The 17908-nt window shown below is 45.6% G+C and overlaps 1 protein-coding gene across 1 annotated transcript; it reads left to right on the top strand.

Moving 5' to 3' along the window:
• The first annotated feature begins 8331 nt into the window (after nt 1-8331).
• LOC140418038 (uncharacterized) lies at nt 8332-12194 on the top strand. Its single transcript, XM_072501467.1, has 2 exons — nt 8332-8416; nt 11163-12194. The coding sequence occupies exon 2, from the start codon at nt 11532-11534 to the stop codon at nt 12192-12194; it is 663 nt and encodes a 220-aa protein (XP_072357568.1). The 5' UTR covers nt 8332-8416; nt 11163-11531.
• The last annotated feature ends 5714 nt before the right edge of the window (nt 12195-17908 follow it).

The following is a 17908-nucleotide window of genomic DNA, read 5'->3' on the forward strand; positions in this document are numbered from 1 at the left end:
CGCTGCCGAATTTCAGCAATTACTACTGGGTGACTAACATAGCCATGGTTCGGAGGTGATAGGTGGGGGGGGGTGAGCCGGCGTGGGTGCGCATGGAGGCGGCTTCAGGTAAGGGCACAAGTTTAGGGGCATTGGTGACGGCGCCGCTGCCGTTCCCGCCGGCGCGGTACTCCACCAGTCCAGCGGTGGTGGCAGCCCTGAGAGTCTGGGGGCAGTGGAGGAGACATGTGGGAGCAGAGGGGGCATCGGTGTGATCCCCAATCTGCAACAACCATCGGTTTGCCCCGGGGAGGATGGACGCGGGGTTCTGAATTTGGCGGAGAGCGGGGATTGAGAGGATGGGTGACTGGTTCTTGGAAGGTAGCTTCCCAAGTATGAGGGCGCTGGAGGAGAAGTTTGCATTGGCTGGGGGAAATGAATTCCGATATTTACAGATATGGGACATTTTGCGGAAGCAGGTACCAACCTTCCCACTCCTGCCGCTAAGGGGGATTCAGGGTCGGGTGGTCTCTAGAGGATGGATAGGGGAGGGGAGCGTCTCGGACATATATAGAGAGCTTATGGGTTCGGAGGAGACGCAAACCGAGGAGCTGAAGCAAAAGTGGGAGGAGGAGCTAGGGGGAGAGATAGAGGAGGGCCTCTGGGTGGACGCGTTAGGAAGGGTCAATACTACTGCAACGTGTGCCAGGCTCAGCCTTATCCAATTTAAGGTTGTTCACCGGGCTCACATGACAGCAGCCCGGATGGGGTGGAGGACAGGTGTGCGGAATGCGCGGGGGGGGGGGGGGGGGGGGCAGCGAATTATGCCCATATGTTCTGGGCATGTCCAAAACTAAGGGGGTAAGATGGGCAGCACGGTAGCACAAGTGATTAGCACTGTGGCTTCACAGCGCCAGGGTCCCAGGTTCGATTCCCCGCTGGGTCACTGTCTGTGCGGAGTTTGCACGTTCTCCCCGTGTCCGCGTGGGTTTCCTCCGGGTGCTCCGGTTTCCTCCCACAGTCCAAAGACGTGCAGGTTAGGTGGATTGGCCATGATAAATTACCCGTAGTGTCCATAAGGGTTGGGAGGGGTTATTGGGTTGCGGGGATAAGGTGGAAGTGAGGGATTAATGTGGGTCGGTGCAGACTCGATGGGCCGAATGGCCTCCTTCTGCACTGTATGTTCTATGTAATTCTATGTAAGGGAATTTTGGCTGGGGTTTGCCGATGCCATGTCCACAGTATTAAATATGAGGGTGGCAATGAGTACGGAGGTGGCGATTTTTGGGGTGTCGCTGGATCCGGGAATCCAGGAGGAGAGAGAGGCGGATGTTCTGGCCTTTGCTTCCCTGGTAGTCCGGAGGCGGATATTGTTGGCATGGAGGGACTCAAAGCCCCCGAAATCGGAGACCTGGCTTTCGGACATGGCTGGCTTCCTCTGCCTGGAGAAAATTAAGTTCGCCATGAAAGGGTCTCTGCTGGGGTTCGCTCGGAGGTGGCAACCATTCATCGACTTCCTCGCAGAGAACTAATCATCAGCAGAAAGGGTGGGGAGGGGGTTAGGTTCGCGTAGGTTCGGGGGGTAAGTAATGGCAAGACCTGTGGGAGAGGAAGGTGGAATTTGCACCATGTTTATATTTTTCTTGTTATGTATATTGTTGATTTTGTTGTTGTTGAAATGCAAAAAAAAAACCTCAATTAAACGTTTGTAAAAAAAAAAAGTTTTTTTTAAACTTTGTATTGGATGTGAGTTGTCAAGTCTTTGACATCTTCTGGAATATGCGCAAAAGCTTGTTGAAAGGGTTAATTTTCCTGCAGAAACAAAAATGGGCGTATAATGGGTGGATACCTTGGAATTATGCCATTTGCATCTCAACGTTTTTTTAAAATGTCACTCAAATGGACTGGGAGTAAAAGTTGGATTGCTGCCAAATTCCCTTATCAAGTGTCTTCGAACAATGTGTTCTCTCCATGGATTTGTTTTTAATCAGAGTTACTTTCCTTAAAAACACCTTACACATTGTCTGAAGTTTTAATTTTCAAGCTAATTTTAAACATTTATTTTAAAATATCAAACACAATTTATTGAACATATGACTGAACCAATCTTGCGCTGAATGAACTTGGTTTTCTGTATATCAATTCATTGATTCTGTTAAAGGGAGTACTGCTAACAAGATTTGTTAATTTCCTAAAATTAACAAAGCAACATTCAAAATAATGACAGTTTTCTCAAGTTAACAGTTCTTGGCAACTTTTACGATACGTGACTTGGGGCGTATCCCTGTAGCCAGGGGGCGGGCCTTCATCATAGGAGACCAGTTTGTAATCATGAAATCTGAAACTCGCAAAATGGCCGTCTTCAACACGAGAAAGGAATTTCATATCTCTTATGGACAGATTTGTTGGTAACGGAGGAGGAGAGGCGGTTTCTGACTGAGGTCTGGGTAGGATCAAGTTTAAAGCTGCAGACAGTTCTGGTTTTAAACCAGTGACAAAATGGGTTTTTGATAGATCTTTTAAATGGTTTACAACCTAGGTTGTTGTCTTTATCACTTCATCTCCAAGTTGTTTGGTGCTTAATGGGTTAAGTTGTATTACACTTTGTTTGCCATGAGGCTCGTTGCTTAACCGAATAGGCTTTTCTTGTTTAAAAATCTCACAGTCTATTAAAGCTGCCATGAGAAGCTTTTGGATTGGTGCCAGCAGCATTTTGTGGTCGGTCTCAAGAGTAAGAATTAGGTTTGTTCTGTGGTAAAAGTGTCCTTGACAGATAGTTCATTTTGCCAGACTCCCCCTGTGGAACTTCGATCAGTGTATTCATTGTTTTCATGTCAGTAGCAGCTTGCAATAATATAGGATTTGGTTTAGATATCACTGGTATATCTTGGGCCTTAGTTAAAATCATTTCAACTCTTCCCGTTGGTGTCGCTGTTTGCTTTGGAGAGTTCAGCTGATTTATTAAAGACAGATTTGAAGGCTTTTGAGCTGTTAATTTGTCTGTCAGTAATTTGTTCTGACATTTCATGGTGTCCTTGTCATTTTCCAACATACATTTTTCCTCAAATAACTGGCAATTTTGACTTTTAAGACCATCATTTTCTGATATTAACTGTTGAAGTTTGGATTCTGTGTCAGTATCTTTCTTTTGGAGTTCATCAATTTGAAATGATTGTTGTTGAACTTTAAAGGTTTCATTTTCCAATAATGTTTTAATCTGATCACATTGTTCAAGTTTAGATTTTGCATCGCGTAATTCTTCAACAACTGCTGCTAGTTGGTCTTTAGTGAACTTAAGGTCATGATCGAATTTAGCTTTTGCGATTGTCTCTTGATGTTTTTGGAGTTGTGCCATTACTGCAAAAGACCATTTCATACGTTTTCCTCCATTTAAACGTGTGGTTTTTCCCCATGCCTTCTTGATATTATCAAGGGACCACTGTCCTATGGGGATATCATATTTTGATTCAATCTTTCTTGCAACTTCAGACAGTCCATATTATCGACAAATCAAAGATCTAAGATCACCCAATATATCGTCAATAGAGACATCCGGTACAGCGCGACCTCCCTTGGACATTGTGGGAACTTGTTCTCTACCATTTGAAGGTCCTGAATCTATTTTAGGAGTCATGTCTGCCATAAACTCAGCCTTACTTTTTGGTCGCCAACTATGTTTGTGTATCTGTGTACACTAGCCCGACTATTCTTTCAGTCCTGTTTTATTTTAGTTTCAACGACCAGCACCCGATTGAATTAACACAGTCTATAAAAAGGTCCTTTCTAGGGGTCGAAGCACTGCTTGAGGCGGCTTTAAGACTTTTAATGGGTGAAAAAGATATTTCTTACCGCAGTCTAGCCGTTTTTATTTGGGTCTTCCGTCCTTCTGGTCTTTCTTCAGTCTTCTGATTTCATCCTGGCTGGCTCCTCCCCTTTTGCCAAACGACGCCAGTTGTAGAGACCTACCATGTGGATTTAGTGGCACTTGCGACACTAAAACTCAGTAGAAATTTGAGTTAAAATTTATTGGGTGCAAACAAGAATCGTTTATTGCCTCTATTTGTTTACAATTGAGAACCACTTAAATCTTATTCTCTAATAAGTCCGGCTAGCAAAAAGGACTTAAAAAGAAGCAACTTGTACACAATTTAATTTTGAAATAATACAGAAATGGTTTCTTGCTTACGGCAAATCAGATTGCATTTACTTCAACAGCTAGAGTGGAAAAGTGAAAGTATAGAGACAGCGAATAGTTTAGATCAAAGTATAGATGATTCATGAATAAAGATGGCCATACGGACCCGCACGGTTATACAAAATCATATCAGTCTTTAGCCATCTACACCCCTATGTAATCCCAATTGGTTTAGGTTAGAATCAAATGAGTTTGATTTGACGATTAGCTGTCAATTTTCAATGTGCAACATTAGCTTTAAATGTTTCATATCTGAATACTTGTGTATGTTATGGAATGCGATTCTGTGCGATTATCACAACCAGTTTAAACTAGACTTAGAATAATAGAATTTACAGTGCAGAAGGAGGCCATTCGGCCCATCGAGTCTGCACCGGCTCTTGGAAAGAGCACCCAACCCAAGGTCATCACCTCCACCCTATCCCCATAACCCAGAAACCCCACCCAACACTAAGGGCAATTTTGGACACTAAGGGCATTTTATCATGGCCAATCCACCTAACCTGCACATCTTTGGACTGTGGGAGGAAACCGGAGCACCCGGAGGAAACCCACGCACACCGGGGAGGATGTGCAGACTCCGCACAGACAGTGACCCAAGCCGGAATCGAACCTGGGACTCTGGAGCTCTGAAGAAATTGTGCTATCCGCAATGCTACCGTGCTGCCCTCGCTATTTTGCACATTGTGGACACTAGTGTCAGACTTCTGCTGACTTCGCTATTTTGCACATTGTGGACACTAGTGTCCGACTTCTGCTGACTTTGCTATTTTGCACATTGTGGATACTAGTGTCCGACTTCTGCTGACTTCGCTATTTTGCACATTGTGGACACTAGTGTCCGACTTCTGCTGACTTTGCTATTTTGCACATTGTGGACACTAGTGTCCGACTTCTGCTGACTTCGCTATTTTGCACATTGTGGACACTAGTGCCTGCCCTGTCCCTGGAATGATATCTGGTACGGCTTGTGTTTTAATGTCACACTGTCTTACAAATGTATTTGTTAGAACAATGGAGCTCAGTAAAAGTGCTGTTTTGATCTATAATGGAATTATGCTGTGTCGTGCTGTTTTGTGTCTCTGTTCTGTTAAAGCTATATGTTTTGAGATGACCTGAGGTTATGAGTGTTGAAATCCTTAATTTAAAATGGGTATTTAAAACTGGGGCTTAATATTAACGTTAAATAGCTATCTTTTAACTATCAGGTGTATTAGAAAATAGTTGGTTTCTACAGAAGCCATGTTAAACTCTAACGTGTGACGAGATCTTTATTTCAGAAATTAATACTGTATAAACGTGAATGCTTCGACGCTGCTGAGTGAGCATTAATTGTTGAAATAAATAAATTCTTCAATAATTTTGACAAGAAAGAGAACATTAAATTGTGCCAATATCTGGCTCAACCACAAGGCTATTTGTTGAATCCAATCAAGATGAGTAAGAAATAAAGCTATTTTCTTTCACAAACTGTCTTTTTGAATCAGTGTACCTTGGAGTGACCAAATATATTAATTAAAGATTACTGTTTTATTTAGCCACCAATCAGTAACAGCTGATTGATCCTTAATTCAGTTACAATGAATGAATCAATAATGAATCAGCAGTTCTCGTAAAAGACTGATTTTTATTTGCTGTAAAAATGCAAAAGCAGGGCAGCAGAGTAGCACAGCGGTTAGCACTGCTGCCTCACAATGCCAAGGTCCCAGGTTCGATCCAAGCTCTGGATCACTGTCCGTGTGGAGTTTGCACATTCTCCCCGTGTTCGCATGGGTTTCGCCCCCACAACTCAAAGATGTGCAGGGTAGGTGGATTGGCCACGCGAAATTGCCCCTTTGTTGGAAAAAAATGAATTGGGTACTCTAAATTTCTTAAAAAGCTTAATTGCTGTATATGTAAAGAATGTTTTGGGCTGCATGGTGGTGCAGTGGTTAGCACTGCTGCCTCACGGTGCCGAGAACGGGTTAGATCCCGGCCCAGGGTCACTGTCCATGTGGAGTTTACACATTCTCCCCGCGTCAGCGTGGGTCACACCCCCACAGTCCAAAAAGATTGTGCAGGATAGGTGGATTGGCCACGCAAAATTGCCCTTAATTGGAGAAAAATAGTTGGGTAGTTTAAATTTATAAATTTTTAAAGAAGGAATGTGTAATGAAGGTAAAAGTACTGGCAAGAGAGACCTTCAAGGTCAGATTAACCTCATCATATGATATTGTAAAATAAGGGATTCTATAGAAGCAGATAAAAGGACAGTGTGAAACAGTTCTATTGTATTTCTGCCTAAGTTAATGAGAGAAGGAGGTGTCAGTAATTGGGGATCCAATTCAATTAATCTAGTGACCAAATTGACCAATTGTCATGTTATGAGGTAATGGTCACTTTGGGGATAAAAGTAGAGGTTCTGAACGCCTTCCTTGCTGGCCAAGTACTGAAGACTCCTGAGGCCGAGTTCCAAGGAAATTACTGTCAAAGAAGGAGCCAGACTTCCGAGGTTGAATTCCACAAGAATTACTGTCAAAGGAGCCAGAGAGGGTTACGCTTCTACAGACTGATCCCCCACATGAAGTTGGAAAAGTCAATGCCTTAAAGTTCAGTAAACCTTTTTCTTTTCATAAACTTATTTTTGTATTTACTATCCAGAAAATTCTGCCTTTGTCTTAATTGATTTAAATGCTGTCCAAACTAAAGTGAATTTATTAAATGGTAAGTTGGGGGTGGCTGAAATTAATTATGTTCTCGATAACAAGATCAGTATCTTCAATTAAAAACCTTGCATTTCTATAGCACCTTTCACAACCATAGGGCGTCCCAAAGTGCTTCACAGCCAATTAAGTACTTTGAAGTGTCATCACTTTTTGTAATGTAGGAATCGTGGCAATCAATTTACACACAGCAAGATCCCACACACAGCAATGTGATAATGAGCAGATGATCTGTTTTTAGTGATGTTGATTGAGGGATAAATATTGACCAGGACACTGGGGTAACTCCCCTGCTCTTCTTCAAAATAGTGGCCGTGGGATCTCTAACATCCATCTGATAGGGATAGACAGGGCCTCAGTTGAACATCTTATTTGAAAGAAGGCTGTTCTGACAGTGCAGCACTCCCTCAGTGCTGCGAGGAGGAATGTTGGATGTAATTTTTGTCCTCCAGTCCCTGAACTGGGACTTGAATCTACAGCCTTCTGACTCAGAGGTGAGAAAACTGCCCACTTAGCCACGGCTGATACTATAGACAATACAAAGTTAGAAAGTGAAAGCTACCCTTTAAAGCCCCCATCCTTTGCCTCCAGTGCCTAAATGTAATAATAAAAACCCCAGTATAAATAACATGGATTTGACTGACAAATGTTGAGGTGTTGGTTTCGAGTCACAAGGTTTGACTTCCCATTTGAGCCTCGGGCACCTTTCTGTCTCTCTGTTGCTCATGTCAATGACAGACAGTGATGGAGCTGAGGGCTGAATTTAACAGAATAACGCTCCAGTTGGCAAACTTCCATGAATGTCACACAATTTATGTAAAGGGCTAAATCCAGATTTAGAGAAGACAGATTTTTAATGTGTTGAAGGGTAATGGGGAACTGGCAGTACGGTGGAATTAAAGCCAGGATGAGCACAGCCATGATAGAATTGCAGAGCAAACTGGTTGGGCCAAATGGCCTAATTCTGCTCCTATATCTTATAACTTATGAAAGGGGGAGACATTGATTTGCTCCCAGATGTTGCCCAGAGGAGGAAGTTTTCGTCTGACACTCATTGTCGAACCTCCACATTATGACATCACAAAGGAGCTCGTCCTCTAAACCAGCCAATAGGAATAAATCCGTTCCGCAGTGGCGTCACTGCATTTGAGCGCACAAGCCCGGCGCGCGGCCACCGCCCGGGGTGCCGGCCCCCCCACCGTCTGTTCCCTCTTCCCCCAGCACATCGTCGAGACGGTTTCCAGGCAACCAGCTGACAGCTCCGGCCAGAGCGAGAAGCCCCTCCCCCAACCCAGGACTGCGCATGTCTCGGGGAGAGGGAAATCTGCGCATGTGCAGGGTGAGCTCAATCCCGCTGGCTTTACCGCTGACTTGTGCCCAATGGGAAGATAGGAGGACCGGAAGGACTCTGTTTCTCCGCCAATCAGAGCTCCCCCATTGTCTCAATGCGGAAGCTGGACATGGAGGTTTCTGCCGAGCAAAGCCGTTGTTCCTCCAACCCTGAATGAGCTGGAGCTGCACAGACTCCTGTCCAACATCTGTGAGTAAAACACTTTCTTTTCTCCCCCTTTCCATTTCTTTTCTCATTCTCACCTTCAGTTGGTCACTTGCAGCAACTGAAGAAAAAAAAAGTGAATCCAGGGAGGGTGCAGACTCTGGAAAGCTTGGCCCAGGTCTCTCTCTCTCTCTCTCTCTCTTAAAGACATTGACATCCTTTGCTCCCTCAGCTTGACACATTTATTTGTCTGGCTAAAAGGATGGTCTCTTTCCTCATGTTCACAATTAAAGGGCTGATTTCCCCAGGAGATGGCTGACATTTAAGGGGACAGTAAGCAGGGCAAATCCAACTCAGCCAATTACTTCTCTGTGGGTCTACTGTCTATCATCAGCAAAGTGATGGAAGGAGTCATCAAAGTTGCTATTAAGTGGCACTTATTCTGCAATAACCTGCTCCCGGACGCTCAGTTTGAGTTCCGCCAGGGTCACTCAGCTCCTGACCTCATTACAGCCTTGGTTTAAACTTGGACGAAAGAGCTGAATGCCAGAAGTGAGGTGAGAGTAACTGCCCTTGACATCAAGGCAGCATTTGACCGAGTATGGCATCAAGGAGCCCTAGCTAAACTGGAGTCAATGAGAATCGGGGGATAACTCCACTGGTTGGAGTCACACCTGCAACAAAGGAAGATGGTTGTGGTGATTGGAGGTCAATCATCTCAGCTCCAGGACATCACTGCAGGAGTTCGTCAGGACAGTTTCCTCAGCCCAACCATCTTCAGTTGCTTCATCAATGATCTCCCTTCCATCATAAGGTGAGAAGTGGTGATGTGCAGTCATCCACAATGTTCAGCACCATTCTCAACTCCTCAGATAACAAAGCAGTCCATGTCCAAATTCAGTAAGACCTGGACAATATCCAGGCTTGGCCTAATAAGTGGCAAGTTACATTTGTACGACACAAGTGCCACGCAATGACCATCTCCTACAAGAGAGGATCTAACCAACACCCCTTGACATTCAGTGGCATTTCCATCGCTGAATCCCCCACAACCAATATCCTGGGGGTTACCATTGATCAGAAACTGATCTGGAATAGCCATATTAATACTGTTGCTCCCAGGGCAGGTCAAATGCTGGGAATCCAAGGTGTGTAACACACCACCTGAAGCCCCAAAGCTTGTCTACAAGCACAAGTCAGGTGTGTAATGGAATACGCTCCACTTTGCTGGATGAGTGCAGCTCCAACAACATTCCAGAAGCTCGACACTATTCAGGACAAAGCATTCAAACCTTCCATCACCGAAAAACAGTAGCAGCTGTGTATACCATTTACAAGATACACTGCAGTAACTCATAAAGATTCCACAGACAGCACCTTCCAAACCCACAACCACTACCATCTAGAAGGACAAGAGCAGCAGATACCTGGGAACCTCACCACCTGGAGGTTCACTTCCAAGTTACACACCACCCTGACTTGGAAATACATTGCCGTTCCTTCACTGTCCCTGGGGCAACATCCTGGAATTCCCACCCTAACAGCACAGGGGATGTAGGGCAGCATGGTGGAGCAGTGGTTAGCGCTGCTGCCTCACGGCGCCGAGGTCCCAGGTTCAATCCCGGCTCTGGCTCACTGTCCGTCTGTAGTTTGCACACTCTCCCCTTGTTTACGTGGGTTTCGCCGCCACAACCCAAAGATGTGCAGGGTAGGTGGATTGGCCTCACTAAATTGCCCCTCAATTGGAAAAAATGAATTGGGTACTTTAAATTTATAAAAAACAAATTTTAAAAAAACAGCCCAGGGGATGTATCTACACCTCCAGGCTGCAGCAGTTCAAGAAGGCAGCTCATCACTACTTCGGAAGGGCAACTGGGGAAGGGCAATAAATGCTGGCCTGACCAGCATTGTCCACATCCCGTAAATTAATTTTTAAAAATTTACTATCGGACAGAGCTATGTCTAGTGTTGTTATATGGTATGTATTATATATATTATTGATGGTTCTGTAATAAAATACATCCATTATTATTTCTAGTTTTGTAATATAGTATTGTACCTTCATTATATATTTCCAGTCATACAGTCATTGCAGCACTGACAGAATCCATTTGGTAACTCAAGTCAATGCTGACTCTCTGTACAGCAATCCAGTCAGTGCCATTCCCCCTCGATATCCCTGTTCACCTGCAAGTTTATTTTCTTCAAGTGACCATCCTATTTTATTTTAAATTATTGATAATCTGGACTTCCACAACCCTTGTGGGCAGTGAGTTCCCTGTCATGACTACTCCATGACTAAATAAAATTCTTCCTCAGAATTTCCCTATCTCTAATCAGTAAATGTACTTATATGGAGATTCTCTACTCTTGTGCAGGTTTTAGTGAGTTGAGATTTGTTGATCAGCACCTTCACGAAAATTGGGAGGGAAAGTAAGTGAATACAGTCTGTATATTACACACATTTTTCATCCAGTAATATAGACATATATCTGTCTGGCAGCCTGCATGAAGATTTTCAGGTCTCTGTGTCCAGGACAGGAAGCAGTGCACTCTTGAGGTTGGCCTGGTTAAAGTCCTGGATCTGTCAATCAGCCTGAATCATCACCTTCAGGAGAATTGGGAGGGTGAATATTAGATACAGCAGAGTGAGAATGCAGGGAGAGTGTGTGGGTTGGAGATTGAGAGCATTTCAGGGAAAGAGAGAGGAAAGAATGTTCGATATAAACTAGAATTGTCTGTTCTGAGTTTCTATCCTGTACTGACAATGATTTGTAAAATCTGATTGCAGGAAGTTCGAACGAGAGGAGTTTGAGGCGGATATCACAAACTAAATATCACGTTAAGAACTGACTGAGTCACTCAATTCTTGGGAACCGGAGATCATCGGCCTTTGAATCTAGAAGGAGAAATGTTTGTCTATTCTGTCTGCTTCAAGAGATTTTAAACATCAGTGTGTCTGGAAAAGCACTGAGACACACACACACACACCCGTGTGAGACTGTTACAGAGCACTGACTGTGGAAAGAGCATTAACCAGTGACACAGCCTGACAAAATACTACACCATTAACAGCAGGGAGAGACTGTACAGGTGTTCGGTGTGTGGACGGGGCTTCAACTGATCGCCCAACGCAGTGAGACGCAAGATCACCCGGACCATGGAGAAACCATGGAAATGTGAGGATTGTGGGAAGGGATTCAAAGGCCCATACGGGCTGGAAAGGCATCAACGCAGTCACACTGGAGAGAGGCTGTTCACCTGTTCTGTGTGTGGGATGGGATTCACAGCCCCGTCCAAGCTGGCAAGGCATCAAAGCAGTCACACTGGAGAGAGGCCGTTCACCTGCTCTCAGTGTGAAAAGGGATTCACTGACATTGGCAACCTGCGGAGACACGAACGAGTTCACACTGGGGAGAGGCCTTTCACCTGCTCTGACTGTGGGAAGGGATTCACTCAGTTATGCAACCTGCAGAGCCACCAGAGAATTCACACTGGAGAGAGGCCTTTCACCTGCTCTCAGTGTGAAAAGGGTTTCACTGACATTGGAAGCCTGCGGAAACACGAACGAGTTCACACTGGGGAGAGGCCATTCACCTGCTCTCAGTGTGAAAAGGGATTCATTAACATTAGTAGCCTGCGGAAACACGAACGAGTTCACACTGGGGAGAGGCCTTTCACCTGCTCTCAGTGTGAAAAGGGATTCATTAACATTAGTAGCCTGCGGAAACACGAACGAGTTCACACTGGGGAGAGGCCTTTCACCTGCTCTCACTGTGAAAAGGGATTCATTGACATTGGCATCCTGCGGAGACACGAATGAGTTCATACTGGGGAGAGGCCTTTCAACTGCTCTCAGTGTGAAAAGGGATTCACTGACATTGGCAACCTGCTGAGACACCAGCGAGTTCACACTGGGGAGCGGCCATTCATCTGCACTGTGTGTGATAAGGGATTTACTCAGTTACCCCACCTGCAGAGACACCAGCGAGTTCACACCGGGGAGAAGCCGTTCATCTGCTCTGTGTGTGATAAGGGATTTGCTCATTTATCCAACCTGCTGAAACACAATGTCACTCACACCAAGAGCAGGCCCTTCAAATGCTCTGACTGCAGGAGGGGTTTCAAAAGCTCACAGCTACTGATGTCCCACCAGCGCGTTCACTCTGAGGAGAGAACGTTCAGCTGCTCTCGTTGCACAAAGAGGTTTAGATCCTCATCCAACCTGATGAAACACGAGCGAGGTCACACCGGGGAGAGCCCGTTCACCTCTCCGACTGGGAAAAGCGTCACTCGGTCATCACTTGCTGAGCCACAGTGTCACTCACAGCAATGAGAGACCCTTTAAATGCTCCGACTGTGGGAGTGGGTTTAAAAGCTCTCAGGTACTGATGTCCCACCAGCGCATTCACACTGAGGAGAAACTGTTCAGCTGCTCTCACTGCGACAAAGAGGTTTCAAACATCATCCACATTGCGGAGACACCAGCGAGTTCACACTGGAAAGAAGCCATTCACCTGCTCTCACTGTGGGGAGGGATTCACTCAGTCGTCCAACATGCTGAGACACCAAAGGGTTCACAAGTGATGTCGGGTTAGATTCTGCTGTTATTCCTGCTGTTCATCACATCCAGGACTGAACCTGGAGTGGGTGGAGGGGTTTGTCTCCTCGTCAACTCCTGGTGCTAGCTCGTGGTGACCCTGGCGAACTACTGCTCTCCGGATCTGGAATACCCGACTGTGAAGTGCCGTCCATACTACCTTCCACGGAGTTCACTTCTGCCATCATCATGGCGGTCTACATCCCACCCCAGGCGGAAGTGAAGAAGGCGCTTGATGAATTGTACACCGCTATCAATAACAATGAAGCAGAATACCCGGAGGCCTTGTTCATCGTGGCCGGGGACTTTAACCAGGCCAACCTCAAGAGTGCACTGCCAAAATTCCACCAACACATCTCCTGTCCCAACAGGGGCCCCAACATCCTTGACCACTGCTACACAAACATCAAGAGCGCCTGATGATCCATCCCCTGACTGCACTTCGGAAAATCGGACCACAAGACGGTGCTCCTTCTCCCGGCATACAAGCAGAAACTTAAGCTGGAGAATCTGGCTATGAAGGTTGTGCAAATGCTGGTCTGAGGCAACAGAAGAGCTCCTTCTCGACTGGTCCATATTCAAGAACTCAGCAGTCAACCTAAATATGTATCCCAGCACCATCACAGACTTCATCAGCAAGTCTGTAGAAGATTGTATGTCAAAGAAGGTAGTACGTACGTTACCCAACCCGAACCCATGGTTTAATCGGGAGATTCACTCCCGACTGAAGGGCACGTCTGAGGCATTCAAGTCCGGCAACCCTGACCTATACAAAAAAATCTAGGTACAACCTCTGCAAAGCCAGCAGGGATGCCAAGCGACAACAGAAGAGTTGTCCGGAATAAGCGAGAATCATGGACTCTCATCGATTGTGGCAAGGCTTACACAACATAATGCGCTAAAAAGCAAAGCCGAGTAGAATCTTTTGCAACAGCGCACCCCTTCCCGACAAACTCAATGCATTTGATGTTTATTTCGAGCAGGAAACCAACAAACCTTTGTCATCTGCCCCAGCTGTCTTGGGCACACCCATGCCCACCGTCACAGCCTCCAAAGTCAGTTTGGCCGCCTTGAAAGTGAACCCTTGGAAAGCGGCGGGTCCTGACTGAGTCCCTGCCATGCACCCAGATCCTGCGCGGGCCAACTGGCGGGTGTGTTCGTGAACATCCTCAACCTCTCTCTACTCCGTTCTGAGATTCCCACCTGCTTCAAGAAGACCACCATCATACCAGTGCCAAAGATGAACCAGGCAGAGTCTTTAAATATTTTGAAGACGGAGTTGAATAGATTCTTGATAAGCAAGGGGGTGAAAGGTTATCGGGGGGGTTAGCAGGAATGTGGAGTTGAGGTTACAATCAGATCAGCCGGGAACTTATTGAATGGTGGAGCAGGCTCGAGGGGCCGAGTGGCCTACTCCTCCTAATTTGTATGTTATCACATCCTTTATAATAGATTTTGGCATTTTCACTCCTACTGATGTCAGGCTAATGGGTCTGTGGTTCCCCATTTTCTTTCTCCCTCCTTAAATATTGGGGTTAGATTTACCACCTTCCAATCTGCAGGAACCATTCCAGAATCTATTGAATTTTGAAAGATGATCACCAATGTATCTCTCCAGCCACCTCTTTCAACACTCTGGGATGTAGAGCAGCAGCTGCCCATATAGTTAAGTGTGTAATTGTAAGGTTGAATTGAGTAGTATCTGTAATATGTAACTGAGTTTAGTGTTGGGGCCTTACTTAATAGACAGGTGACTGGGGATGCTGGGCAGGTATTGATTCTAAGTCTGTGATCTACCACGCTTCGTGTTCAGGATCAAGAGGAGGGATATGTGGCCGCCTAAAGTGGCGTCTGGCAAAGGATGCTGGGAAAAGTGGCCAAGTTCAGGGACAGACAGGCTGCAGCTTCCAAATAGACAAAAAGCTGGTTTGTCTAACAATCGAGGAAAAAGGCCATTGAAAGGCCATCCCGGGACAATGGGCTTAAATGGAAATTGACAAAGTGGCAGATTTGGTGGCGTCAGTTTTCCTCATTTGGGAAGGCATACGTGCCTCGGACACCAACGGACATGGCCGGTCAGGACAAGCCCCGCAAGGTAGCGAATTTAATTGAACATTATCGATCAAGGTGATCAAGCCCTGATCGATTGATTGGGCCTTCACCTGGGACCGCCCAAAGGGGCTCAAACTCCTGGGGATAAAAGGTGCTGCGCAGCCCACCATTCGCTCTCTCGACAGCAGCTCTCAACAGTAACCAAAAACAGTGACCCTTCACCGACCGAAGAGGAAAACCATCCACGCCATCGACGGAAGGACCCGAGCCGAGGATAACAACGACCAGCAACAGACTTTCAACACTGCCAGACTGCGGACTCCAGATAAGGCCATATCTGCCCAGTACTTGCCAGTCACTTGAAAGTTAAGTTAAGGTCTTGTGTGCATTAGCTTAGAGTTCAACTTGCATGTGTGTGTGATTAATTAACAGTAACAATTGTGTGATCGTAAATAAAGTATATTATTGTCTGATACAACTTATGGTAATTTGTCCAGCGTATAAGGGTTAAAGACACACTATGGTTTTGGTACAACAGATCCTTGTGAAATTTGAAGCCATGTATTCGCAACAAGGCTCAAAGAGCAACAGCCCACTGCAGGCAAAGTCGGGAGATCGGCCAGTCCAGCAGAAAGAAACCCTCCGACCCTCCCCATTGACCAATTGTCAGAATGAACAAAATGCAGTCCTGGATGTAATTGAAGCAGAAACAATAACAGCAAATTCCAACCCTTGTAATCACTTGTGAACTTGTTGGTGTCTCAGCAGGTGTGATGAATCACTGAATCCTTTCCCACATTGAGAGCAAGTGAACGGCCTCTTCCCAGTGTGAACTCGTCGATGTCTCCACAGTGTGGATGAGTAATTGAATCCTTTCCCACACAGAGCAGATGAACGGCCTCTCCCCAGTGTGAACTCGCTGGTGTAACTTCAGGCTGGATAACTGAGTGAATCCCTTCCCACACTGAGAGCAGGTGAATGGTTTCTCTCCAGTGTGAACTCGCTGATGTCTCTGCAGGGTGGAGGAATCACTGAATTCCCTCCCACATTGACAGCAGGTGAACGGCTTCTCCCCAGTATGAAGTCCCTGATGTGCCTGCAGGCTGGATATCTGAGTGAATCCCTTCCCATAGAGAGAGCAGGTGAATCCCCAGTGTGAATGTGTCGATGAGCTTCCAGTGCAGATGGGGCCTTGAATCCTTTACCACAGTCCACACATTTCCATGGTTTCTCCATGTTTTGGGTCTCCTTGTGTCTCTCGAAGTTGGACAATTGAAGCCTTACCCACACAGGGAACACATGTACGGTCTCTCCCCGCTGTGAATGCTGCAATGTTTTTTCAGGGTGCGTAACTGGTTAAATCTCTTTCCACAGACAGTGCTCTGGAACACTCTCACTCGGGTGTGTGTGTCTTGGTGCTTTTCCAGTCACAATGGTGTTGAAAATCTGTTGATGCCGACAGCTCAAGCAAACATTTCTCCTTCTAGATTCAAATGCCGAAGATATTCAGATCCCAAGGAATCGAATAACTCTGTCAGATCTAGATGTGACGTTTGAGATTTCTCTCTGAAATTCCTCCACTTCTAATATCTTGGAAAAACAATTTACAAAAGTCAGCACTGTCAGTACAGGATAGATATTCAAAACAGACAATTCTGGTTCCTATGGAACATTCTTCCCTCTCTCATTCCCCAAAAGCTGTAAATATCCATCCAACACACTCTCCCTCCGTTCTCCCTCCCAATTCTCCTGAAGGTGCTGATTGACAGATCTATGCTCACTGCTTCCTGTCCTGGACACAGAGATCATAACAAATAGGAGCTGCAGTCGGCCATTTGGCCCACTTGCCCCATCCTTTAATGAGCTCAATGGCCAATCGACCTCAGCTCCATTTACCCACACTACCCTCATATTCCTTGGTGACTTCAATGTTTGGGGGGGGGGGGGTGTCACAATCAAATCCAGTGACTACCTGCATGTACTTTGTGTCAGGTTGAGGTCAATGCCATCCCCCCCCTCCCCCCACTTTTCATCCCAGTCCCAGGAGATTAGATATTGGGCTCCAAACAATTCCCCCATGCTGGAGAAACTGCTCTATCTGCCATGCAGGCAGATGGCCCAGAAATGCACATGTCCAAGGGATGGGGGCCCTTAATTGAAAAAAAAAGACTGGGCTCTTTAAATTGAAAAACTAAATCTGTCTAACTCATCCTTGAATATATTCAATGACCTCTAGACTCCACTGGTCCCTGTGGAAGAGAAATCCCAAGATTAACAACCCTGTGAGGTAACAGATTACTGAAAATATATGATGTAGTTACAGTACAATATTACATTACTAGAAATAATAATAAATGTACTTTACAGAACCATAAATAATATATCTAATCTGTACCATATAACAACACGAGACATATCTCTGGCTAATATTAATTTACTGACCCTTAAATGTCAGCCATCTCCTGGGGAAACCAGCCCTTTAATTGTGAACATTGGGAAAGAGACCATTCTTTTAGCCAAATAAATGTGTCAAGCTGAGGGAGCAAAGGATGTCAATGTCTTTAAGAGAGAGAGAGGGACCTGGGCCAAGCTTTCCAGAGTCTGCACCCTCCCTGGATTCACTTCCTTTCCCTTCAGTTGCTGCAAGTGACCAATTGAAGGTCAGAATGAGAAAAGAAATGGAAAGGGGGAGAAAAGGAAGTGTTTTCCTCACAGATGTTGGAGACAGGAGGACGTTTCAGTCTGTGTGAAGCTTCATTCAATCTTATTCACACAAAGGCAGTGCTCTGATTGGCTGGAGGACCAAAGTCCTTTTGGTCCTCCCAGTTTCTCAATAGCCAATACCTGAGCAGGAAGGTCAGAGGGTGGGCTCTCCTCTGCACTGC

Source organism: Scyliorhinus torazame, chromosome 5 (genome assembly GCF_047496885.1).
Source record: "Scyliorhinus torazame isolate Kashiwa2021f chromosome 5, sScyTor2.1, whole genome shotgun sequence".
In the NCBI taxonomy this organism is placed as follows: Eukaryota; Metazoa; Chordata; class Chondrichthyes; order Carcharhiniformes; family Scyliorhinidae; genus Scyliorhinus; species Scyliorhinus torazame.